Below are 26,597 nucleotides of genomic sequence, written 5' to 3' on the forward strand. Positions count from 1 at the left end.
ATTCTAATATATTCTTATGTTATTTCATTTTCTCAAAGTAAAATTGTATCAGCCCTGTTGGCTGATAAAAGGTCATACATACTGTGACCTATTCCGTGTGTGTGTAAACCATAGACTGTATGTAGGCTAAAGGTGTGCTATACAGAGAATAAGATTGTGAGAAAGAGTTCATTTTTGTAATTCCTGTCCCTGTGTGTTTGTTCATGTGAAGATGGGCATAGTGTTTACCATGGGAACTGAACAGGCCAGCGGTGGAACAAGGGCCAGAGGGGACGACCCAATGAGTTATGGCTATTGTACACACTGCAGTAGCAGAGCATCCAAAAAGGGAATGGCTGTTCAATTCTGCCCGCTTGCTGCTGTATGTAGGTGATAACATTCACTGAAGCCTGACCTAATTGGCGGAGGAGGAAATATCCAGGAAAGGAACATCCTCATAACGCAAAAGAGAGCATATCTTTTTAAGAACAACTCCAAGGATTCACACTGACTGTCTGCTCTGCTTCATTTATCAAGGCTGCTGCTTTACAAGAGACGAGTGAATGTGCAGGATGTAAATCACCACGTACAAGCAACACATGTCAAACCACAAAGAGATTAAATCAGATGGAGGTGACAGGGGACCCACGATTGAATTATAAATATCTTCAGGAGGAATTGTAGGGTTGTGACTGTTATGCAATCAGCAGCACACAGATTATCCAATCTAGTGACATGGTTGGCCAGAGGGAGGCGCGGTGCAGCCTGCGTCCTTCATTTGAATATAATAATTCTTAATGGGGAAGTTTGACTTAACCTTATGAACGCACAGTAGACAGAACAGGGACGCAACAACCAAACGCAGCATTTACCAAGCGCTTATCGCCCCAGGTTGCCTAATCTTGCAGAAGTCACTGCATGTGCTCTAACTTCGCCTCCGTAGTGAGATAGGCTATAGGACCTACATCTTCATACAGCTATTGCTTGCCGTGGTACACGCCTGCTGGACAGCGTGGGAAGTCAAATGCACGCTGCCACCTGTATAGACATTCTGCAAGGTTTGGAAACTAACACCCCTCTCATCATCACACTGTGTCTCATTCTTGGCGCCCTGAACTGATCAGTGGAAGTGCTCCCGAGCTGCAGCAGCACCAACTGTGACATCCTTCCACTATTCGGAGGTTGCTCAGGCTGGCCGGCTGCTGCACAGGCACCATGGAGCAGAAATCACCTAAGGATCACGAGGGCACCGCCAAGGGACACGAATCGCTGTCCTACCAGCGGAGGATGTGGAAGAATTTCCAGGAGAAAACCAAGCCTTGGCTTAGTCCTAAACTGGGATCGGAGCGTCGGGGTGCCGCAGGGGGCGCGGAGGGCAGCAAAAAGGAATCGGGGTTATGGATGTTTAGGAGGAAAAAGAAACAGTTGGACCGGGTGTTTTCGTCGTCTCAGCCGAATCTGACCTCCTCTACGCCGAGGCATTTCGAGGGAGGCAAGAAGTCCCTCGGAAGCGACGCGGTCCCCGGCACCAGCCGAGACGAGCAGCCGCTGCTACATTCCCTTGGCGCAGCTTCTGGGGCCACGGGGAGCAAACCCGAGCTGTCGGCACACGGGAGCCCCAAACTCCCCCTGTCCCGGCTGGTCACGTACCAGCAGAAAAGCTCCTCACTCGGCTCGGCGTGCTTCGAGAAACTAGTGTTGGACCCGGCCGCGTTGGTGGGAGAGGAGGAAGAGCAGCTGCGTAAAAACGCAAGTGATTCTGTGAGTAAAAAAACATGTGGCAAACACACACATCTGATAAAATATCTGTTACTACCAAGTCATTCTGATCCAAAAATGGAAATCCATACAGAGGTGGGTTGGGCCACATTGACCTGGAAATGACATAAAGGAGACAAGTTTCATGATGGTGGTGCTGCGACGTGCCCTCTGCTCGTATCATGTGATGTGCTCATCTATTTGCCAGTCCACTGCTTTTTCTACTCTGTTCTGTAGCTTGAAGGGCTGCATGGCCCAGATGACAACCAATGCCAGTGTAGGTCTATGTGATCATCACCAACAACAAGCTAACATCATCAGCTGCTTGGTTTGGTATAATTTAATTAACACAGCCACACCATGCAATATATTCTGGCTGTTAGTGTTATTAAAATTACTGATAGGATTTATGTGTAGACTACATGCTCTGATGTCATTTGCACTCTCGTTGCCTGCTCACATCCTTTTTCTTCCAGCGTAGGGATTGTCCCTTTAGATTCACAGCCCCATCTGTCACTATGTCCTTGCCTCTAGACAGAGGCTGCAACAGGCCCACGCATGCTCAGGGGTTCATCATGCCTTTCCTCAAGACAAGTGGTTAGTTGGCAAGTGGTTATTGGGCTCAACACCAGCAGAGATGGAGCTGGCAGGTAAATTGCCACAAGACTCAACATGCTGAGTCAGGGTGTTCATATGGGCAAAATATCAAAGGTATATATAATATAGTATATAGTTGTGAAGGCTGCGTTCACAGAGGAAAAGTGTCACACACACAGCCCTGAGAGAAAGTCTGTCAAATCATATGAAAAATGCTGTTGGATGAGTTATAATTATGTAAGAATATATTTAAGGTCCTGGTTGGACCCCAGACTTGTTCCCTCAGTACTAGCCTTACATTAGGTCATGCCACTTCAGATACGCTGTTCTGTGTTCTCATATTTGTAAGCACTAATCAATAGAAAAACAATTTGAAGATATTCCAGACCTGCTCTTGAGCAACGTCCAGATCACTGTCTAGAAGTGATTACTGTAAGCATATAAATACACTTCTCCCCACTTGGGGCCAAAGATCTGTGGTGCACTAAATCTTTAGAAGAGCAGCGCACTCAGCACAACAGGTAAAAGAAAGCAAGTATTCATTACTTTATTGAAATGGATCTTGCAGCTTCATCACAGCAGGTCAGTTACAAAATCCGCAGAGAATTCTCCCTTTGCCAACGGGCCATGTACCTCCTGTTGTTGCCATGTTTATCCAAACGTCTGTACAGGGACATAATCAGCTTCCAGGGATGTAGAATCATTTGTTGTCAGTGTGTGAATCACAGATGTAAAGTGTACAGGATAATTTTCATTTATTGTGAAATAAATGTGAATACAGATCAGTCAGGGTGAGGGACAGGTATAAGTGAGATCAGACATTCTTTATTAACACCTTAGGACAAACCAAGCTTTAGGCCTACAGTAGATGTGACAAAGAAATCAGTATAATAAACACTCAACATCACAACACACGTTTAGCTAAGAATAGATGCACTTTTTGTTGTTGATACTGATGATGCACTTATATGCTACCCAACACTTTCCTGAACCAATGTCACTCAAATTCACTTTTACAGTTGTCCTCAAATCCAGCGTTGGGTCTTTGTATGCAACTTAGTTCGCATTATTCAAATGAGAGCATAAAGCTCTGAGCCACAGTTTCAAAAATAAAATAAGAATGTATGAAATGTAATTAGCATATGGTCATTTCACATTCATTTTGATTTGGAAAGTAAGTGATGGTATGGGATTGTTGCCAAGCTCTGTAAGTAATTTCATTATTGAGTCAGTGCAAGAAGAAAAAAAGTGCAGGGCAGCTAGATATTTATTTGTGGGTGTGTGAATTTATGTATGTGTGTGAAGGCTACAGCAAATCATGACCGGGAAAAGCATCTGCTGAAAGCAAAGATTATTAGTGTCTTCCTGATATAAAGCTGTAGCCTCCATTGCGATAGGCTACTCATTTTAATATCCTGATTCAAGATGGTATCTTTTTTGCCTGTTTTTGCACTTTGAGAATATATACTTATCATTTGCTTCCCCATTTTCTTCTTCTATTGCATATTTCACATTGTATAGGTTTTATCCCTTCTTAGACTTATCTTCCATTTACCGCTAATAGGCTTTATTTTGAGCTACTGAAGTTAACATAGATAGTATATAAAATGGATGTAGCATCCGGGCTGACCTCAGTTATTCCAACTGCGTGTACACGTGTAACCGGTTAGTAAATCATAACCGTTAAGGAAAAATCAATAAACGAAAACCGATCTTTTTTTTTTAAAGTTGTGAAATGTATTTAAATATGTTCGAGACGCATTCATTTAACATCAGAAATAACACAAACTATATAATGACGTCACAGTTTACCGTGTACACAAAAAAATATATATTCGTGGTGTAACCGTTCAGACATTTTTGTAAACGTTCACACCACTAATTTTAACCTCCAATAGAATAAAAACTAGCCTGCTAGAAAAAGATTCACCCCCCCCTCAGTGTTGTAGGCTATATATATATATGACCTAAACATACAGAGTACAATATTTTTTTGTACCAGGCCTTAAATGGGTTTAATAATGCTGTGAAAACGGCATATTTAACATGGGAGTCAATGAGAAAACTTGCACTTAGTGGCAACTCGGTGAACTGCAATTGTTGTCACATTTGATATCTTTAGGTCAAGGTCACCCCTTAAAAAATAATTATATAAAAATGGTCATGTTAGTTTTTATATTTGGATATTTGGCAGACAATAGCCTACTCCATGGGCAGCTTCGGTTTCTCCCTGAGTTGGCAGTGAGTAAGCCTCTAGCCTCCAGCATAGGAGACAGAGCGCGGATGCTGGAAGGCTGAACTACTGGAGGTTTATAGGGACCATTTACAAATTAGTGTTTAAATTACACAATGCAATGCATTTTTTTTCAATAGGCTACATTCATGCTATGCATATATTTGCCCAAATGAGTAGGCTAGACATTTTCAGAAAGGATCTGCAAATCAAACATAAATATTTAAACATAAATAATAGATTCCATGACGCCAGATCAATACCAAAATGTATTACTAGGCTACACTGTAAATACAAATGAAAGAAGCACTTGTCTAATATGGAAAATGGACTCCACTTATAGCGCTTTTCCCTGTTTTTTCACAGACTCAAAACGCACATTGTTTTGTACACATTCACCCAATCACACACCATTAGCTACCACGCAGGGTGCAAGCTTACTATAGGGAGCAATTCGGGGTTCAATGTCTTTCTCAAGGACACTTTGACATGTGGCGGGGAGACGGGGGATCGAACCACCGACCATGCACTCCATTTGCCGACCGCCCTACCCACTTCGCCACAGCCGCCCCAATATGCAACATGTAGGCCTACATGTGTAGGCTACTAATTGCCCAGTGTATTAGGCTAGCCTACATTTGATGTTCATTTGATGCTACACAAGACCAATTTAGTGCCTCTAACTTTTCTTGGAAAAACTAAATTTGTTAGTGGAAACAGTCATTTATTGATGGTCCATGTAGGGCTGTAAGGTGAGTCAATAGAACATATATTTTTTTAAGATATTTTTTGGGCATTTTTATGCTTTATTGATAGTGTAGAGAGACTTAAAACCCTGTTTTTAAGTGTATGCTATTAGCGGAACATATTCCAAAGCGGACTAATATGGTCCCAGAGGCTTTTTTGTAGAGCACCCCAACATCAGCCTAACATACACCTGTGTGAGAAATTTCATGGACTTACGGTGTGAGGGCGTGGCATCTCAAACTTCCTTCAGTCGGGGCTTAATAACAGCGCTCCCAAAAAACTGAATAATTGCACACCCCGTGGAGTGGAGACGCACTTTCTGTGAAATGTTTGCGTTTCTAAGTGCTACGGTGTGGGAGGAGATAGAGCTAGAAAAGGTGTCGGAAGAAATAAGAAGAAGAAGAAGAAGAAGAAGAAGGAAAAGTATGGTGGATAACAATAAGTTAATCATACCTAGGGGGCAAAAACCCTTTTTTTGGAAAAACAGACATGGAGCGTTGTAAAAGGTTGTTCACCAGAAATGATATCCAGGACCTTCCAGGATCCCAACCTGGGTGGACAACCTTGTCAACTAGCTGCTGGAAAGCTACAGGGGGCCGACATAGAGCAAATCAGAACCACTGTTTAAGTGAATGGGGATGGGCTAATAAGGGAATTTTTTAAACTTATAGATATCATTATGAAACTTTGCAAGTTGATTACTGACATTAAAACAACAACTTTTTGTATTACAGTATTTTCCAAAAAGTTTGAATAAATATGAAAAATCATCAATATCTTACTAATGATGCGTACATTTGCATATCTGCAAAGCCCCAAAATATAGATGTTGGACAAAAGCAGAGATTTGTTTTTAAATTTTGAAAACAAAACAAGTGTCCAACTGCCTGAAGCTTTTCCTAATCACAGTTCAAATTTGATCAATAACCCATAGAAAATGAATTTTTTACACTGTTTTTTCCAAGGGAATGTCTAGCCGTTTCCTAAAATACCAGCTGGAGACTCCAAAAGGACACTTTTGGTCCATAGCACATGAAATGTAACTGTGTAAAAAAATTATTTTCTATGGGTTATTGATCAAATTTGAACTGTGATTAGGAAAGGCTTCAGGCAATTGGACACTTGTTTTGTTTTCAAAATTTAAAAACAAATTGACTTTGTTTTCTTCCAACATCTATATTTTGGGGCTTTGCAGATATGCAAATTTACGCATCATTAGTAAGATATTGATGATTTCATATTTATTTAAACATTTTCGAAAATACTGTAATACAAGAAGTGTTTGTTTTAATGTCAGTTATCAACTGGCAAAGTTTCATAATGATATCTATAAGTTAAAAAAATTCCCCATTAGCCCATCCCCATTCACCCCCATTCACTTAAACAGTGGTTCTGATTTGCTATGTCGGCCCGCTGTAGCTTTCCAGCAGCTTGTTGACAAGGTTGTCCACCCAGGTTGTGATCGTGGAAGGTCCTAGATGTCATTTTTGGTGAACAACAGGGCCGGCGGTAGCCAGGGGCCAGGGGGGGCCGTGCCCCCCCAGATGTGAGCTGTGCCCCCCCAACCAAAATTTGAGATTTTTTTTTTTTTTTTTTTTCGATAGTGGGTCTGGGTTTTTTCCCGACCCACTATCGGACGGAAAATTTCGTTCGCTGTCCAAGAAAATGTCAAATAAAATTAATTGGGTCCACACACACATATATATGATTGAAATAGCCTACTGTTAAATTAATATTGATCAGCTGGCTGCTGTTGAATGCTGTTAACTAAATCAAAAAACCCCCAAAAAATCTGTTCTGCATTTGTCCTGTTGGACACACAAACACACACATGATTTAAATTGCCTACTGTAAAATACAGTCAAGTGCGAAAGTTTGTGAACCCCTTGAGCCTTTTGGAATTTTATTTATTTTAACCATTATTAATTCATTTTTATCAATACCAGTATTTTTTATATGAAATAACAGATGTTTGTTTATCAATTCAACATTTTTATTTTCCAGAAATCAATTGTTAAAACAGATAAAACAAATTATTTGACGAATGTTGTATGTGCAAAAGTTTGTGAACCCTGAGCTGCATTGCTTAAATCGAGCAAGGTAAACACAATCAGGTTGGCCAAATTGGTTGATGAAATAGACCAATGTAATGAGAGATCTTTAGGAAAGAAATTGGGCGGCACTAGATAAAACAGAGATAAAACCAGGTCAGTTTAGGCTCACCAAAGTGAACCCATACAGGTCAGACATGCTAAAAGGGAAACAAATCTCAGAGGATCTCAGGAATAGAGTTTTGATGTTACACATTTGTCTGGGGACAGTTATAAATTCATAAAAAAAAATTTGAGCTCAATCGGTCCACCGTGAGGCAAATCATCTACAAATGGAGAGCTTTAAGAGTGACTTAACATCTGCCTAGAAGTGGACTTCCTTCAAAAATATCCTCAAGCGCCACAAGAAAAGTGATTTTTCAGGTAAAAGCCAACCCAAACATTACACCTGGAGATTTGCAGACAATTTGAAACCACCATTATTCACTTGGGAGAAGGTTCTCTAGGTGGTAGGCAGAATTGCGTTTTTGCCCAAACATGGCGGTTTTGGTTATGACCAAACAGTTCAATTTTTGACTAATCTGTCCACAGAATAAGACTTCAGGTATCTCCAGGTGCTCTCTGGCAAAGTTGTGACAAGCAGTTTTGTTCTTTTTTGAGAGCAGAGGCTTCTTCAGCAACCATCCCATGAAAGCCATGTTGACTGAGTTTTCTTCTTATTGTGGAACCATGCACATCTGTCCCAGATGCTGCAAGAGAGGTCTGCAAATCACCAGATGTAATGTTTGGGTTGGCTTTTAACTGAAAAATCACTTATCTTGTGGCGCTTGTGGATATTTTTGAAGGAAGTCCACTTCTAGGCAGATGTTCAGTCACTCTTAAAGCTCTTCATTTGTAGATGATTTGCCTCACGGTGGACCGATGGAGCTCAAACTTTTTTTTAAATAATTTATAGCTGTCCCCAGACAAATGTGCAGCATCACAACTCTATTCCTGAGATCCTCTGAGATTGTTTCCCCTTTTAGCATGTCTGACCTGTATGGGTTCACTTTGGTGAGCCTAAACTGACCTGGTTTTATCTCTGTTGTATCTAGTGCCGCTCAATTTCTTCCCTAAAGATCTCTCACTACATTGGTCCATTTCATGACTCAATTTGGCCCATCTGATTGTGTTTACCTGCTCCATTTAAGCAATGCAGCTCAGGGTTCACAAACTTTTGCACATACAACATTCGTCAAATAATTTGTTTTATCTGTTTTAACAATTGATTTCTGGAAAAGAAAAATGTTGAATTGATAAACAAACATCTGTTATTTCATATAAAAAATACTGGTATTGATAAAAATGAATTAATGATGGTTACAATAAATAAAATTCCAAAATGTTCAAGGGGTTCACAAACTTTCGCACTTGACTGTATAGATTAGCTGGCTACTGTTGGCTGCTGTTAACCAAGTGTATTTTTTTTTTAAATCAGTTCTGCATTATCCTGTTGAGAACACATTCAGACACACAATGCATTGACTAATAGGAAGTAGGCCTATTTAATTCACCATTTGAGGCATCAAATAAAATTAGCCAATAAAACACTTACATCACAATCATTTATTTTATATATATACACATTATGTTGTATATAATGTATATTATATGTTATTCATAAACATTTTGGAGAAAAAAAACATGCAATAATCAAATTTCCCACACAGCAACACTCAACGTTTATTTGCATATTGTGTTCTACACAATTCACAGTAAATGTGCCAAAAAGCAGACGCAGAGATCTTACAAGGGCAAAAAATTTCTGCTCGCGCGCTCTGCGCGCGCTCGCATCTTCGGTCTCCCGGCCCAGTGTGCCCCCCCAAAATTTCTACGGGCCCCCCCAAGTCTGACTTTCTAGAACCGGGCCTGGTGAACAACCTTTTACAACGTTCCATGTCCATAAAATCACTTTGCCCCCTGGGTATCAGCTGAGTTTAGAGGTGAACGCACTTATAGCTAAGCGGCTAACTGTAATAGCATACCGACCGTGAACCGCTTTTCTCGTTCACACTCGGTTCTCTGCGACCAACACCCGTATGAGCTGGGTGAGATGTCAAACCGAACCAAACCTATTCACAGCGTTGCTGTGTCGGTTCATTAAAAGGTGGAAAACGTTGTGTGCTGTGAGTCCATCACTGGTAATAACACCAGACACGAGTCAGAAAGTTATTGTGTCGGCTAATATTTCCCCCGCTATTATGTAGCAGCTTGACCAGACTGTAAAAAAAGAGGATGTTGCAGCTTGAGCTTGGCTCGCGAGCTACACCCAAAATATGGCATGGCTTTCGTCCCCTTGTCTGAAAATAAGCTTTCCAAACTAATGGACACATTACCACCAAACTTCGAAGAGACATGATATCACACAAGGAGCTTATTGCAGCTGCCCATGTCCTTTTGAGGCCCTACTAGGCTACTACACGTGCTGTAATGATTATCTTGAGACGATTATACGAACATTATTGAATGGTGAGTAAGGCTTTGGCATTATTTTCACAACTAGCATGTGCTTCCTTTCGTGCTGTAGGCCTACACTAATTTGTATATTTGCATTGGTTTGCGTACTATGAAGTGTCGCTGTCCATGGTTTTGAATTGTGGATGTAGTAAAGCAGTGCTTCTCAAATGGTGGGGCGCGAGTTGTCAGGGGGGGCGCGGGCTGCCTTGATTTCCAACTGACAAAAAAATATATATATGATTTTTTTTTGTGCTAGCAAGCCCGATGTGTGCTTGTGTATGGTCATATCCGCGCGAAAGGCCGCGATTTGCAGTAGGCCTAAATGAATGTCCACATGTATCTCCAAGTGTCTCTTTAGGCTATTTAAAAAGAAATCAAGCAAGTAGAATATTAACATTAATTCACCACCTTAACTATGTTTACAGTTACATTTTTTTTGGAATGAAATGCAAACCTCAGTGAATCATTTGCTCTTGTTTCTCTGTCCTGAGATTCACACAGACTCAGCAGTCTTGTTTAAATGTTACAAATTGAGCGAATAAACTGAACTTTGAATTTTTTTGCTGCAGAAGTTATCACAGCTAATTTTTGTTATCTAATTTGATAATAAGGTGATATGTATGCAAAATGCTTGTGCCAGAAACTCATACAGTGGTTTTGTACAGATAAATAAATAAGTAAATATTAGCAGGTTCTCAATAGTATTTCAATTTAGGGGGGGGGGGGGGTGCGAATAAATTTCTGTCCCCTGGGGGGGCATGACAGAAAATAATTGAGAACCACTGTAGTAAAGAGAGCCTGTAATGCAGTAACACAGCCTGTCAGTATAGGGCTGAATAGGCTACTACCCAGGGCTGCCTTTACCTGCCACTAGGCCCTGGGGCTGAGAGGTTTCGTAGGCCCCACCGGGCGGCGGTCTTACAATACAGATGCGTTAAAGCCATTGTCTACACCACAATATCTCTATTGATGAAATAAAAAATCACTTAAGGTAACATGTAAATAACCCCCTCCTGGTCTAATGACTTTTAATAACCAAACACACAAGTTATTGAGGAGACAGCGGTGGGGTCCCAGGACCTTTTAGGGGAGTCCGGGGGCAAAAAATGTGAACCTTTTTAAAGTAAAATGCATCAATCTGGTGCACTTTGAGAAGAAAACTAAGACTAAATCAACTGTGTCCTATGTGAGCTATTTTCTGGAATAATTTGGAGACACAGAAATACCAAAAAGCAGAAACAAAAATATAAAGGTTTAAAAAATCCAGTCATTCAGCATTCCATTTTTTTTTTTAAATAATCCCTTATCCCAAAGCTACTTCTCTCTTTGAATTCTTCGTTTTGCTTTTAATGGCTCAACTCAATATAGGCCCTTGATCTGCTTTGCCCCGAGCAATGTTATTTAAACAAAAATAACTAAAATGTACTGGTGAATGATAGGCCCCTTGATCTTCATAGGCCAAAAAATAATGTGATTTTTTTTCCCTTTTTCTTTACTGGTTCATGATAGGCTCCTGTTCTCCGTACGCCCGCCCCCCCTACGAAGATTAGGGGCCTATCATGAGCCAGTCAATAATTTACAATATTCGGGGCCTTCTTAGATCAGGGGCCTATAATGAGATGAGACAGTAAAAAAAAAAAAAAATCTTTTTTTGAGAGGCCCCTAATCTTCGTAGGCCCTGGGGCTTCAGCCCAGGTAAGCCCGTGCATACAGGCGGCCCTGTACATACCTATGCTGCAGACCAGCAGGTGGGATCAATGGACATGTTCACCTTTCTTTCTTTTCTTTCTTTAACATCTCATCATTGGAGAAAACCACATATTTAAATGTTTGCCGTTTTCTAATGTCTATGAATATGCTATAGGCTACGTTTTAGAATGCAAAACCTGCAGCATATTTTCACATATGTTCTAATAAAAGATAAATATTTTGTGTGGACCAAACAGCTATCTGAGCAAAGAATGTGCCAAGCAGCCAGTTATCAGTCATGCACCCCCCCCGCCCCAGTCCTCCTCCTTCCTTGTTCTTTCATTCGCCATATGGAGTACTTTAAAATATGAAATGAGCTTGGACTAGGACAGCAGGTTTCTGAGTCAGAGAGACTACAATAAGTCATATAATCTTTATACTGTATACCATTCATAACTTGCTGATTGGTCTAGCTGCAATTGCTCCATCAGATGTCAGGGGATGTTTGTTGCTGACTGCAATCAAACTAATCATGTTAGTTTTTGGCGTGGCATAGACAATAATTTGGTCCATTTGATTATAACATCTACTTTTCTGTAAGGCTACCACTCACAGCTTCCTGATCTCAGTACACGTTGCTCATAAGATACTGTAACCTTGGGATAATTTAAGATATTGTCCTCTTTTGGTAATATACGTTGTATTTGCTGTAAAAAGAGTCATGTTTAAAATGCCCTGTCTGTTGGAATAATTGTCTTATGCTGCATTCACATGGAATCCGGCAAACGGAAGACAGCAAACTTGATGTCATTGTAGTGGACGAGAGCAGGACGGTAACGTTGTATGTGGCCTTGTTGGACACGAACAAATAAACTTCATTGTACCGTCTCCAACGTATGCCTGACAAAGTGATTGTGTGAAGGCAGCATAACTTTTTTGTAAGTTGGGTTGTGAGAAGAACAGCACCATGGCCACTTGGAAACAGCCGGTGGCATCTTTCTGAAAGTGTCATGATGGCAGCTTATGATTCATTATAGCCCAGGGGACCATCGGTTGTAACGCACACTGACAAGCACATGATTGGTGCTGACCTCACAGCTGTCTGGGCATTGTGAAAAAGTGAAAATAAAATGTCACATTGACACCATTTGATGTGGATGGGCTTTAGCTCTCACTTTGTGATGAAGTGTCTCTTAATGCCTCATGGAGGCCTCCCACACATCCAAGTGTGCCTGCTTCTCTGCTCTGTGTTAGTGGATTTGAGGGGTTTTACCTGTAGATGAGTGCAATTGAGAGCAGCAAATGTAGTTTTAATTTTAGTTTAAAGAGGTGGCCTGGTGGATCAGTTTTTTTTCAGTGTTTCTAAAGGCCCCAAAGCTGAGGTTTATGCCTAGTCCATTTGCACCAGCTTTCTCTTTGGTCTCCAGCCTGGTAGCAATTGAAGACTTAAATGCCTCTGCTAGGAAGTTGTTATTTGACAGTGTGGCATAGCATTGCTTTTTGCTTATTGTAAGAGAAAAAGGTTGAAGATTATAAAGAATGTAATAGGCTGAACGATTTGATGAAAATATTTGTGATATTTATTTTTTTAAGATATTTTTTGGGCATTTTTATGCTTTATTGATATTGCAGAGAGAGAGGTTAAATGGGGCAGAGAGGGCAGTGACATGCAGAGGACGACCGCGGGCGGGAATCAAACCCTGGTCTGCTGCTGGGCCCGGCCCGCCGGTGGGGGGGGGGGGACGCCTTACCAACTGAGCCAAGGGCACCCCATTTGTGATATTTCTAAAAGACTTTTCAATTTGATTTGTGATTTATTTTTTCTGATCAATCTTCAGTTCTGTACTCATCATCTTTGGTCAGGGTTAATAGACACTGTCTTTTAGGAGGTAGTGCGTTACTGTGTTTGTTAATCCCTTTTTAATAGGTCCATGCATTAATCGCGACCGGCGACCACCTAACCAAAATAATCACACTCTGGAGCCCTTCTGTCTTAATACCGCATCATGCAATAATCCAACATGCACATCATCTAAGAAAGGCCAGAAGTGGTGACATACATGATTGTCTGTCAGAGTAATAACAAGAGAGGGAATGGAGATGGGTCAGCCTTTAAATCGATAGATAGAGCCATGGAATTAGCTTTCTAATTCTTAAGGCTGCCCTCCCTCCCTCATTGATTACTAATCATTGAGTGGAGTCACACCAAAGCACTGGCTCAGCATAAGAAGGCTGTGTGTGTGTAGTGATAGTGTTCAATATAGACCAACATCCAACAATGACTTGTTGCGTGATGTTTGTTTCTCATCAGGAAACACATGTTTGAGTGTTTTTATTTCATACTGAAAGGATGAGTTCACTGACATTGACAGTGTCATTTTCTTGTTAAGAACCCAAACAAAGCCTCTGTGTCTGTCACTTATTGTATCATTCTACAACCTCTTACCCTGATGCTCTTGAAATGTAGCATCTTAGTAACACGGCTATGACAGCTTTTACAAGTGGCTTGGATGCACAAGATGAAAACAATGACAAACCCAGACAGACAGACAGACAGACAGACAGACAGACAGACAGACAAACAATAATTTGCCTGTGTGGCCATTATTTCCAGACAAAACAACACATGGTGGTGGTGACCAAAGGCTGTTGGATGTTTTTTCCTATTCCTTATGCTAATCTTACATTGATAATTTGCAACTCAATGTAGACACCACTTCCTCAGTGGTGAGTGGATATTGAATATGTGCAAATGAGGTTCCATGTAGACAGCATAGATGAAGCCGTCCCAATAGTCTCTGAGTCATAAGTGTTCCTGTAACCCATTAAAATGAATGGGAGCATGACTGTACATTCAATGTACTGCATTTCGAGAGGTGAACATGTGTGTCCTTATTATTCCAGGTAATGATCAAGGTGTTCTGTTCATGGTGTAATATATTCTGCACTCTAAATATCTATTACGTTTGATATGAATGTGACCCATTGAGTTTTAAATGAGGTGATTTATTCATTGTCACATTGATACCTCATTTGGGTTTCACTTTTATGTAGTCAACCAGTGTTTTCTCTATGATGTTCATTCTGTACTGATGATTCGCAACTGCAGAATTTTGAGCGCCGCTGCTAATATCATCCGTCTCCTCATTCTTCAAAGCACATGCATAGTGTAGCTGCTTCAAATCATTTGGCAGTGCATAACGTAGTGTAGCAAGTGTGTGGGCAAGTGAGAGAGAGAGAGACAGAGCAAGCGCATCTTGCGAGCATCTGATGGTGAATGCAGCTAAGAAAAAGCAAAGGTTAGCAGCCAGTTATCAACCTGGCTGTACATTTACGAACCGAGTAAACTGACAGCATGCTGAAATTGACTGCTGCTGTCCTGATACATCGGTGTGGAAGAATGCACTTCATCATGGCTGAGCAGAGCTAGCTATAGAGATTGTTTCATATGAGGGCCTGTTTTATTTATTTAAAGCATTCTGCATGTAACAATCACAGTGGAGCCAGCTGAAATCCTGCTAATAGTAATCAGTAACACCAAAGATGGACGCTGTAGTGTAACGGATCAGTGTGATACAGATATGCTGACATCCTCCTTTCTGATCTCGCTGTTGCTGTTTTTTTTTTGTTAGCGGGTGGCCCATTTCAAGTCTAGAGTAAAAGTGTTTGTGGGTGGTGGTGGGGGGCCACTGTTGGCTCTGTGGCAATCTGCCCAATGCTCCAAAGAGCCACTCAATGTAGTTTGAATGTGAGTTTAGAGTAATGTGTTAAAGGAAACCAAGGATTTGAGGAATACAGGAAATACTTCAGGGACAGCAGCATCTGACAAGCTTTTTGCCAGTAGTGTTAGAACTAATGTCTGTAAATAATGAAGACTGTATTATATTGATTGATCTATATCGAGCTCTTGCACATAAACTGGTGCTTCAGTGAGTCAAGACTCAAGAGTATGTTTTGTGTTTTGCCAGGGACAATAGTATGTCATAAGCCTGAACAAAAAAAAAACTACAAATTGACTGAAAAAATAATGGAAACTACCTATTCAGAAACAGCAATGGCACAACTGCGTACCACTGCTAATGTTTATCAGTACATCATTGTCAGTATTTCCATTTGCATTCTGTATAATTTATTTTTTGGGGGCTTTTTAATTAGGTGCATATTACATCTGATAGTCTTAATTTGGGTCTAAAGAGTCATTCAGTCCCTAAAATCCCAACAGTTCATAAATGTTGTTTCAGTTGGTTTTGTTAAGCTGTCATCTCTCTGGGAGTATGGTTTAGTGCTCTGACTGTGGCAGACCAACACAATTTTGGCACATGATCATCCCATAAACAAAGTGCTATCGACAGCAGAGAAAAAGACATGCATCACTCCAGTATAACGTGCTGTAATGTAATTATGTCTCATTCTGTCTTACCTGACCCCTAACCCTTGGGATCAGTTGATGGTCAGCTCCTGATCTGAAACTGACATCATGAAGACGGCATCTATTTATCTATCTTTAAGAAACACAAGTGAACAACCCTTGCATTGCTGCTACTGCTGCTGAAATGACTGGTGTTTGGAATGGAGTTGGTGCCACCTACTGGTGCAAGGCTGACTGGGATCTCTTGAGAAGAGAGAGGAAACTGGATGGATGCAAAGCTAAACTGAAATGTGGTTGTTACCTAAGTTTAGAATTTTGTTTATCAAACTAGTTTGCAGTCAAATATACATATTCAGACAGTCACCTGCAGGTGTCTTGAAACCCCAGACCTGTCTGCATGTTTGTGTGTTCATTATTTCTCCTTTCACTCCCTAGTCTCAGTCTCCCTCTCCAGTCCCTCTGTCTTCTTTTTCTGTGAGTCCCCTTCACCTCTAGTGATCCCTTTTGTTGAGTGATAAACTCCTAAAACACAAAACCAATGTGCAGGATAGCAAGGCTGTATACTGTTGCATTGAGCATTGTTTTTCTCTGTAGTTCATTCTTTTTCAGTTAATAGTTACATCAAACAGGCAGGGAGATAAACAGGCACACATTTGTAATTTATGACTTTGCAGAGAGTGGTGTGTTGAGAAAGAGCTGCACAATCAATTCAATCTCCAATATGTACACATATGGTGCATACAAGCAGGTTGTATTTGTGTGTACTTTTGTTGGTTATTCGGTAGGACTGGTGTATGCTATCTAAAATAATTGAGTGTTCTTCTTATTCGTCCAGTCTCCCTGTGGTTCTATGCCTTATCCCATATTTTGGACGGCATCCAAACTGTACTTCAGCAGCCAGGATCCAGCATCTTCCCAGCTGTATCCTCTTCACTATAAAGAGCTTGTACAGTATAATTGGCTTGCTTGTTGCTGTGTTGTTGTGTCCATGCGACCAATAGGCGTATTACTATTTGACGATCGTGTATTGACTCTTGAGCGAATACAACCTTTCACATCAGCGACGGAATTTACCTGAGCAATAATGCAGCTTCTATTTTTCAAGTCAAGTAAAAAAAATTCTGAAATGTAACATCTGACCATTGACCTTATTGGCAACAACATCACAATCACAGCTGCAACTGTTAACCAACACACAGGACTTTCCTTAAACAAAATACCGTGCTCTGTTTGTCTCTGTGACTTTCTATATGGTTACCGTTACATCAACAATGCATCAAGAGTTATCCTCATCCTGAAATATGCGTTGCCATTATTTTGTTTGAGACAGTTGCCATTGGTGTATAGCCAACTAATTATGTTGCAATGGCTGAATGCTACAAACGTTAAGCCAATCATAGGTAGTACTAGGTTAACGTCATGTCATCGAAATACATGGTTAGCATTTAAAAAAAATATGTCCAGACTACTGGTCCATCACAGTGTCAATTTAAATTACTGCTTGCAGTTTTTCATTCACAATAACTGAAATCTCGTCATTTTTCACAGAATCAGTCAGCAGAAGATGATGACCACGAAGAGCAGGAGAAAAGCATAGTGCTATATTGAATCTTTGGTTAAATGGGACCGATATCCCTTTTTTAAAATGTTATTATAAATCTGTTAATTGGATTTTTCACCAATAAGCACTTACAAATCACATTTTAAGCAATATAGATTTCCCTCCTTCCCCACATCCTCTGAATGAAGGAAAAAGTTAATGATAATTAAAAAAAGGATGGGTCCAATATCCCATCCTTAAAGCAAGCAGCACCACCCATCCTATCATTTTAATTTATTTAAAATAATAAAACAATTACTGTACCAAGAGAGATTTAACTTTTTAGTCACAGTGCTTTAGTGACTGATTATTATATTTATTACAAAAACTCTTGAATGCTGGTTGAAACATGGCAAAAAGATAAATTAAAAATATTTTGTGGAGCTGAGCTGAGAATCAGTCCTCGTCATCGAGTCTCTCCCATTTATAAGATATATGAGGGTGAAAAAGGTCAATTAAATAAGTCTTGACTTTGGCCATGGTGTCCACCCCTCTCCCATTTTGCTCAATGTTTTTCACTGATACAGGAGCCCCTTCCTGTTTTTCAGTGTTCTGTTGGGCAACTGGCTTTACTTTTTTATGGGTTTTTCCTCTCATTTCCCGATTGTCCATCCATTCCTTCCATTGTTTTTCCATCAGAAAAGCCTCCTCCTCTTTTGTTCCACGCACCCGGACCAGATCCTCACATATTAGCTCCTTTGTCGTGAAGCAGGAGTTTTCAAGAAAGGGATTCCTTGAGCTTTCCTCCTCCCCTGAGTTTTTTGTCGACTGCCTGTTGTCGGCGATAGTGGTAACGTCTGATAAAATCTGTTTGTTGTCCTCTTGCTCACATTTGGCTTGTTTTAAGCTTGTGTCAGACTGATTGGAGATACCACTTGAGTCACAATCACTGGAGACATCTAACAACATCTTTGAGCTTTCCTCCAGCCCACATTTTGGTGTGTTCCTCATTGTGAAGATGCTGTTGGTGTCAGAGGGTGTTTTAGAAAAGTTAAGGCTTAATGTCTCCAGGTCCATTGACTTTGCTTCAAATTCTTCCTCTGCCTCAGTATTCTCCTTGTCTTCCTCCTCCATGTCCCTCAACCACCTTGATGTGATCCTCTGCTGTCCGTCAAGCTGGTTGTAAAGTAGGGATCTCTCTCTTCCTCTTTCCGCCACCAGCTCTCTCAGTTGCTCCTGAAGCTCAACCACCATCTCCTCTCTCAGGGCATGATTCATGAGAAAGAATTCCGTATGCAGCTTTGCGACTCGCTTCTCCACTTGTTTATTCACCATCCTGTTGATCCATATGATGCAGAACCTCCTGTCGTTAGCTGTTAGCTGTTTCCTCCTCCTGACCAGTAATTGAGACAATAAGTCATTACGAAAAAACATTGACCAGATGAACTTTGCATAAAGTCTGTGTCCAAGAATTGTACCTGAAGGAAGAGTAACTGAGACGTTTCTCTCTCCCAGATTTTGACATCAGTAGCCCTATATATTTTTCCTACCAAGTAATCTGTGGAAAAACAAAAGCAGTGATTTTCAGTTAATGGGTCTATTTTCTCCTTTTTACCATGGTCACTTTATATATTTTATTCATACACGTTTTTTGATACAAATGTTCTAACACAACACAGAAAGACAGGAACATACAAAAGACGGAATACGAAAAAAAAGCCACTTCTTGTAGCAGGGAGGAAAAGTCGGCTTCCACTCTCTTAAAATAACTCGCTTTGCAATGACCATACCAAACATGAGAGCCTGCTGCAAAATGCGGGGAAGAGTCAGGGAGTAGTCTGAGCAGCCCAATATTACAAAGAGACAGTCAGGAGTCAGTTGTCTGTTATATGATATTGTACAGATTAAAAATGTCAGTCCAAAACCTTGTGAGCTTTGAGCAGGACCAGAAAAGATACCATGGTCACTTTAAACTCCAATTTTGTTTTGTTGGCAGCGATGGCTTGACTTTTGATAACAGTATAGCCGAACAAAGGTCCTGCAGGTTACGTTTTGCCATTTTAAATTAATACACCAAACACTGAGCAACTGTAAGGCTTAGCTAAAACCCTTTTAGTAGGTATTATTTTATGTAACAAAAGTGAATTTTTTTTTTTTTAAATACAGTTTTCTAATATGATGCATTGTCGATACTTTTTTCTCTGTCATGATTGCAAAACTTTAGTGAACCCCTTCCTGTTTAGGTGTTGCCTAGCAACTCAAAGGCAGGCATTCTGAGGCCAAGGAACTATTACTACTACTACCCTGAATATTTTAACATTAAAATAATTTCCCTGCTCCGGACAAGTCTCTGTACTGTGTTTGAATGAGAGATAAAACAATGGGAGGAAGAAAGCTTTATAAGTGCAGTCCATTTAACAGTATTTAAAAAGGTAAGGGATGATCAAAATAATTTTTTATAGCATAAACACACCCCATTCTGGGTGAAAACAAAACATCGACACCAACGTAAAAACATAGGTCCATCATGCCTACAAGCTGCTGTGTGGCGCTTGTAGAAAGTCAAACGACAAGAAATATTTTAAATTCAGGTTCACTTCACATCCATCAAGAAGAAAGGACACTATAAGAGATAGTTCTATCCTATCTTCTCAATCTCTTCTCCTCCGCCTACCCCTAGTTCACCCACCAACCCAACTCTACATGTTCTTTTTGTTTGTTTATTGTTTTGTTTTTGTAAAGCGCTCTGAGTGAGAGAAGAGCGCTATATAAATAAAATGTATTATTATTATTATATTAGTTCTAAATATCAGGATATAACACCTCTTATTGAGTCGGCTCATTGGTTCACTCGTCCACCAGCAGACTGAAAGGACATCAATCACCTATTGCTTTCAGTTTATCTATATATCATCGGCGATCGTCGATCTCCAGGGACACCATGTCATTAATTAGCTGTCTGGTCATCTGGTTTGGGCTACTTGACTATATAAAATTCAACTGTACTCTTATTTTTTTTATCTGATCGGCAAAAACCTCAAAATTTGTATTGACCGTCCGCCAGTCAACTGACATTGGTTGTTTTACCCAGAAAGGGGCTGAGCTATGACATAGCTGAGTTGCTCTCATGTATAGCTAGTTTAAATAGGATTATACCTTTTTTATAATTAATTTATTCTGTGACACAGAGGCAAATGCCACCTGACACAACTAAATGGATTTATCCCTTGCCTGAAGGACCACATTTACACAATTAGAAGTGGTACAATTAGATGTTTTGCTAGAGGCAATGAAGTAGCCTATAAGATTGCTATTTTGCTCAGTTTCCTTGTTGGCTCGTAATACCTTTTTCATTCAATTGTATTATTATTCTTCACTGAACTATTGAATAATAACGTTACACAAATTTTTTTCATTTAAATATGGCCCAAAAGGACTTACCTCCGTAACAGGAATATATTTTCTTCTTTTTGTGTCAACAAGACTTTTGTTTTTTATTTTGTATAAATTTGAAATTAATAGAGCTCTGCAACATCATCTTCAGAACTGGGTTGCCATGTTACATCCGTTTACATTGTGATTATTGGATAAACAAAAATAGCAGATGTTCCTATAATTACCTTGTTGTCCTAATTTGTCCCAACACAGTCTAATAATGAACCAATGAATACCATCAAACTTCTCATAATAACATAAATTACATTGTGTTTTGCCCCATTGCTTCGGCAAAGCACCAAACTATGCAACCAGTCAGCCACCCTTCCCTTTCAGATTTGTTTTTAGAATCCTGACACTTTTAATTTATTGAATTGTTTTTATTCAATTGCATTTATTCACATATCTTAGTCTCTCTTGTTTCTCTTTTTTATTTGTGGTATATCCATTTATTGTATTTTAATTATGATGATTATTATTTATTGATTTACATTATTTATCTTCCACTAGTGTTTTCCTTTTTATCTTTCACTTTTAACATTTCTTTTACTTCAACTGTCCAGAATTCGGTCTATAATACATTGTATATTTTATGTATGTATTTTTCCTTAATTTTTTTGTCTAATGTCAATTAATGTCATGCAATGTGAGATCTTTCCTGTATCTCTTTTTAAAATATTTCTAAGTAGCCTACAAACACATACTGCACAGTTACCATAATGTGCATGCATAATCAATTATATGCATGTACCACAATGATATTTTGAATAGGGCTAACTATTTCTAACCTTAATATTCTGCACTATATTTACATAAACTATGTGACATTGTGATAAGTGTTTCCAATTCCCATCAAAGGCCTGTCAGCTGCTCTGTCTCTGCCTCCAACAGGTGGCTGCTATTTCTAAGTCATGACTGTGACCACAGGCTCTATAAAAAGGCTTGCAATGTCAAAGCATTGGTTTTCATTTATGTTAATTTCACTTAATTTCATTTTATTCTTTGCTGCCCGTCACTTTTACTCTACCTTTGTTGCATGCTTGCCTGTTTTTTTCTCATTATGTCTTATCTCCATCTCTTAATATTTATCTTAAGTCTCCATCTCAAGGTCAAATAGAGATTTTGAGGAGTATTGCTGACTTGTAACAATTCTATACTAAGAAGTGTGAGGAAGGTTGTAATCACGTTTTTCCCGATTGGCTCTTGGTGGGAGGCACGTTTATCCACAAATGTGTTAATTGAGGGTCTGACACTAGGGTTCTGCAAAGTATCAAGTGACATCCGAAGCTGAGAGCTCAGGCAAGATTCCCTTTGCCACTGGTGTTGACATATTATTTTAGGACAGACACAGACACACATATTGGCAATTTACTCTGTCACTCCCAGTCATCTGACTGTATTATATTGCTGTGAGGGGCATTGAATCGACACACTCTCTTATCCATGAGCTTCACAGAATCCGGGGTGAGTTACAAATCGCATTGATCTAAATGTGATTTATATGAAGCTAGTTTCCAGCATTATCACTATTCATACAACACCACAGTGTTATATTATGTCAGCTGATCCTATGCAGTGGTAATCAGTTCTGAACTTGAACATATTACATGACACGTTTACCATTCAAATACTAGGCTTTGGAGCACAATTATGCCATATTTTGAGGGAGGGCAGACGACATACAGACAACTTTCTTTTTAGCTTGTTTTTTTTGCTGTTTGCTGTTAGCTGCTGAGCGTACTGCGCTCCGTAACACTTTGATATAATTTCAAAACTTTATTAAAAACACAACAAAACTTAGGCCTATTGATTTAAATTTAATATTTATGTTTTACTATTTTTACTTTGATTGTTCTTGCTGACATGACAGCAGTGAATCACCACAGACGCAACACACCCCAACCCATCTCAGTGGTCTTTTGATGTTCTTGTGTGATGTTATGCACCCCTACATCTGGGAATAAGATGCTTTATGGATGGATGTCTGCGTTCAAGAGGTCATGCAGAAAATAAGAGATTTGTTGTCACTAGAGGAAAACAGCAAAATATGTTGTGTGTGCACTGCATGCCAATATAATTTTTATTCTTATCAAGACAAATGATTCAGAAACTAATAACAAATATTGGTACAAATTACAATGCAACACTCATCAAACAATGCAGGTCAGTACCTGAATCAGCTTGCATTTTCAGAAGATAAAAACGGCATGATCGCATCATTCTAGCTGTAAGCTCAGTGTTGTGCTCCTGAAAAAATTATATACAACAATCTGTGACAATATCTTACTGTGGAGGCATATGTGTATTCACACATTTGTCCTAACCTTTAATTATTGTTTTGCGCAATATGAAAGCATTAAGTGATCCTCTGATTTCATAGTAATAGCTGCCTTGACTGCACCAATGCCTCCTTTAAAAAATACCTGTTATACTTTATTGTAGGGCTGTCCTCACCTTAAGATGTTTTATTCACCTCACTTCATAGGATTCTTTCGACATATTTATGATAAATGTCATTCCCACACAATCAAAGAGTAAGAGGTTTTCATAATTATTTTTTTGCACCATTGTTTGACATTTACACAGAGTGAAATCCTGAAAAAGGAGTCAGTCTCAAACTGTCTTCTCCAATGACAAAAGACCAGTAGAAAAAACTAGCCCCCACAGCAAACAGGGTACTTTGTTCCTAAACTTATTCCCAGCAAACGTTTGGGCGCTGGTCGGTCTCGTAAAAATACTACCAAAGGTGCCGCTAGAATAAACAAAAACTGAAAGTTCCTTGTAGCCCTTTTAAGGATTCAGAGTGAATAATACATGGTTAACTCTACCAATTATCTGAATGTCAGAGTTTTCCTCATCATGTCCTTTGAATTGTGTCTTTGAGACACTGAATGACAATCTTGCTGAAATAGAAAGCAAAATGAAAGCAAAATGATAAAAAGGTAGACTGAGGGTTGTGCACCTCATCATCGGGTCAGGAGGTTGGTAGTACTGGTAGCAAGTGATAAGCATGCACAGTCAAGGAGGGAGAGAGCGAAAGACAGACATGGACTGAGACAAAAGTAAACAGAGCAGCAAAATGAATCATTCTATTGATCCAGGGCAAGCAGGGATTGTCCCAGGAGGGGGTATACTGTGTCTGGCCTGGCTCTCACGGTTGCCTCCTCTGTTGGCAGCTATCTGTGATACTTCGCTTTTAACTAGACTATGCCCTTTGTACTTCACTATAACCTCTATACCAGGGGTGCCCACTAGGTCGATCGATCGCGAGGGTAGTGTGGGTCGATCGCGTGGCATTAAAAAAAAAAAGAAAAAAATAAGTTTTTTTTTTCTTTTTTCTTTTTTTTTTTTACTATGAAAGAGCGAACGAGCCATGCGAGCATGCGCCGACGTTCGGTGGAGGGAGAGAGGACACCACTTTCTATTTTGACATACAGTACATCAGTTTGTTAGCCAGTGAGCTAACCAAAGCTAATCCAAGTCAAGGAAGTGGAGAGCCTTCTGCACTGTGACAATTTATTTAAGAAGTATTTTATTTATTGGAGACTTTGTATGCAGCAGTTTTTTTTTTCTATACTGGAAAATACCTTTAGGCTGCAATTCTGCACACATTTTTCCTCTTAACTGAGAACCGTACCGTACAGAACAGAACCGTGACTTAAAAACCGAGGTACGTACCGAACTGTGACTTTTGACCCCTAATAGTAGGTGGTAGCTCACTTTGACTTGGTCATTTTCAAAGTAGCTCACAAGCTGAAAAACAGTGGGCACCCCTGCTCTATACTGTATATAAATAAAGAGCAAAAAGACCCAATTTATTAAAATGGAGAGGGAATGGAGCACGATCAGGGGCAACAAAAGTAACCTTAATAAGAAAAAGGGCAAAAGTCTGGTTAATCATCATGTGCCGACTGCACCCAGCGACTTGTGGTGAACTCCGGTTTCCTGCTGGGATATAGAGTGGTTGATCCCTGTAATTGTTTGTAGAGCCTACTCCTGTTGGCTGCTTTATGTTTGTTGCGTATATGCTCAATTGATTATTGATTTCAATTCTTAAGTAAATGTCACGTGCTTGCTATGAGGTATTTGGCTTGAAAACATACATCAGTTTGTGTGTTTTTTTTTTAAATACATTTTTTGGCATTTCTCATGCTTTATTGATAGTGTGAAGAGACAGAGGTGAAATGGGGCAGAGAGGGGAGTGACATGCAGAGAACGACCGCGGGTGGCAATCGAACCCGGGTCTGCTGCTGGGCCCGGCCCGGCCCGGGGGGGTGGAGGGGGACGCCCTACCAGCTGAGCTAAGGGCGCCCCCTGTGTGGGTGTGCGCTTTTCTGTCTGCATTTCTCTCTATCTTCTCCTCCTGTCCATCTCCCTGTAAGCGTGTTGAGTTCACCAATGTTCTAGCACTGATAAAGCCTGCACCTCTTCCTATTTCTTCACACTTGCAGATAATTTGAAGAGCCTGTGTCAGCTCTAGTGTTGTTGTAGTGCATTGTTTATGCCTGCCACGTTAAGTGTACCTGTATATTATTTGATTTACTAATGTTAGCTGTGCCTGTTAATCTCTGTGTGTGTGTGTGTGTGTGTGTGTGTGTGTGTGTGTGTGTGTGTGTGTGTGTGTGTGTGTGTTTGTATGCGTACGTATGTGTTAATGTGTATTCTGTGTGATGTGTAGTGAGTAATGAGCAGACAGATGGTCCACACTCCAGGGTCTGATGGTGCAGACATGCCAACACTGGAGATTGAGCACGGATGGAGGGATAACATGGGGCTGTTTTGTTTATCACAGATATGGGGGGGAGGCACATTTTAAAAGGGCATATTAGCTGTACGTCACCGTGTGTGTTTTTTCTTAGCTCAAATGCATTTCAGGACAGTTTGTGTTAACACTCAACATGACAATATATAGACTATATCCTCAATCATGCATATTATTAAAATATAGGTAAATCTGCATAGAATAAATGCAAACATACTGAACTGTACTAGCAGCTACATCCCTCAGAGTGCCTCTGGTTTTGGTTATATGTTTTTTCAGAATTGCTTTGGCTGTAGGAAAATGTTTTTTTATTAAGTCCACTGTCTGAGGCATCAGAAAATGTTGTTGTTGCTTTTTTCCATGAGAGATCTGCACAAATTTTAGTTTAATCACTGTTTATGTACGGCTCTAGGCTTTGAGGATGAGTTGGTTGAACTCAGCAACTGAAGTCATAAAACCTGCTGACAGACACAATGCTGAACAAGCCTTATACAACAGCACACATGAAAGAGACAGCTGTCGTGTCTATGGGGTTGGACTCTTTTGTAATATAAGAACATGAACTCTCACACGCACACACACACGCACACACACCACTCCCTCCCTTTACTGTGTCTCGACAGACTTTTGTCGTGACTGCAGAGCTGTTGGTGCCAGGAAGCAGAGCGGCATCTCCTCCCTGCTATTTTGCCCCCTGATGGCCTTGCGTTCCCCCTATTTTGCTTCCTAAATGCAAAAGAATCACAGAAATGTCACAGAAAAGAAATAGAATGAGTTAATTATCTTTATTAATATGTTCCCTGAATTGCGTGAGCCTCAAAGTATTCTTCTTTTTTTCTACATCAGACTTTTCTGTTTCAGTATCAGTGTTTTTTTATTTATTGTGGCACCCGGAGCTGTCAATTTTATTTTTCCTGACTGATGGGTTCTATATCTACAAT

General features: G+C 40.0%; 1 protein-coding gene across 1 annotated transcript in view; it reads left to right on the plus strand.

Moving 5' to 3' along the window:
- Nucleotides 1-1,194: 1,194 nt before the first annotated feature.
- mctp1a (multiple C2 domains, transmembrane 1a) overlaps nucleotides 1,195-26,597 on the plus strand; it is a gene marked incomplete at both ends in the record, with an annotated part of 123,428 nt that continues 98,025 nt past the window's right edge. The window contains one exon of the mRNA XM_080048147.1: nucleotides 1,195-1,740. Within this exon, the coding sequence (XP_079904273.1) occupies nucleotides 1,195-1,740 (546 nt within the window). The remainder of the gene's footprint in view (nucleotides 1,741-26,597) is intronic.

The sequence above is a fragment of the Ammodytes marinus genome (assembly GCF_949987685.1).
Source record: "Ammodytes marinus genome assembly, chromosome: 2".
NCBI lineage: Eukaryota > Metazoa > Chordata > Actinopteri > Uranoscopiformes > Ammodytidae > Ammodytes > Ammodytes marinus.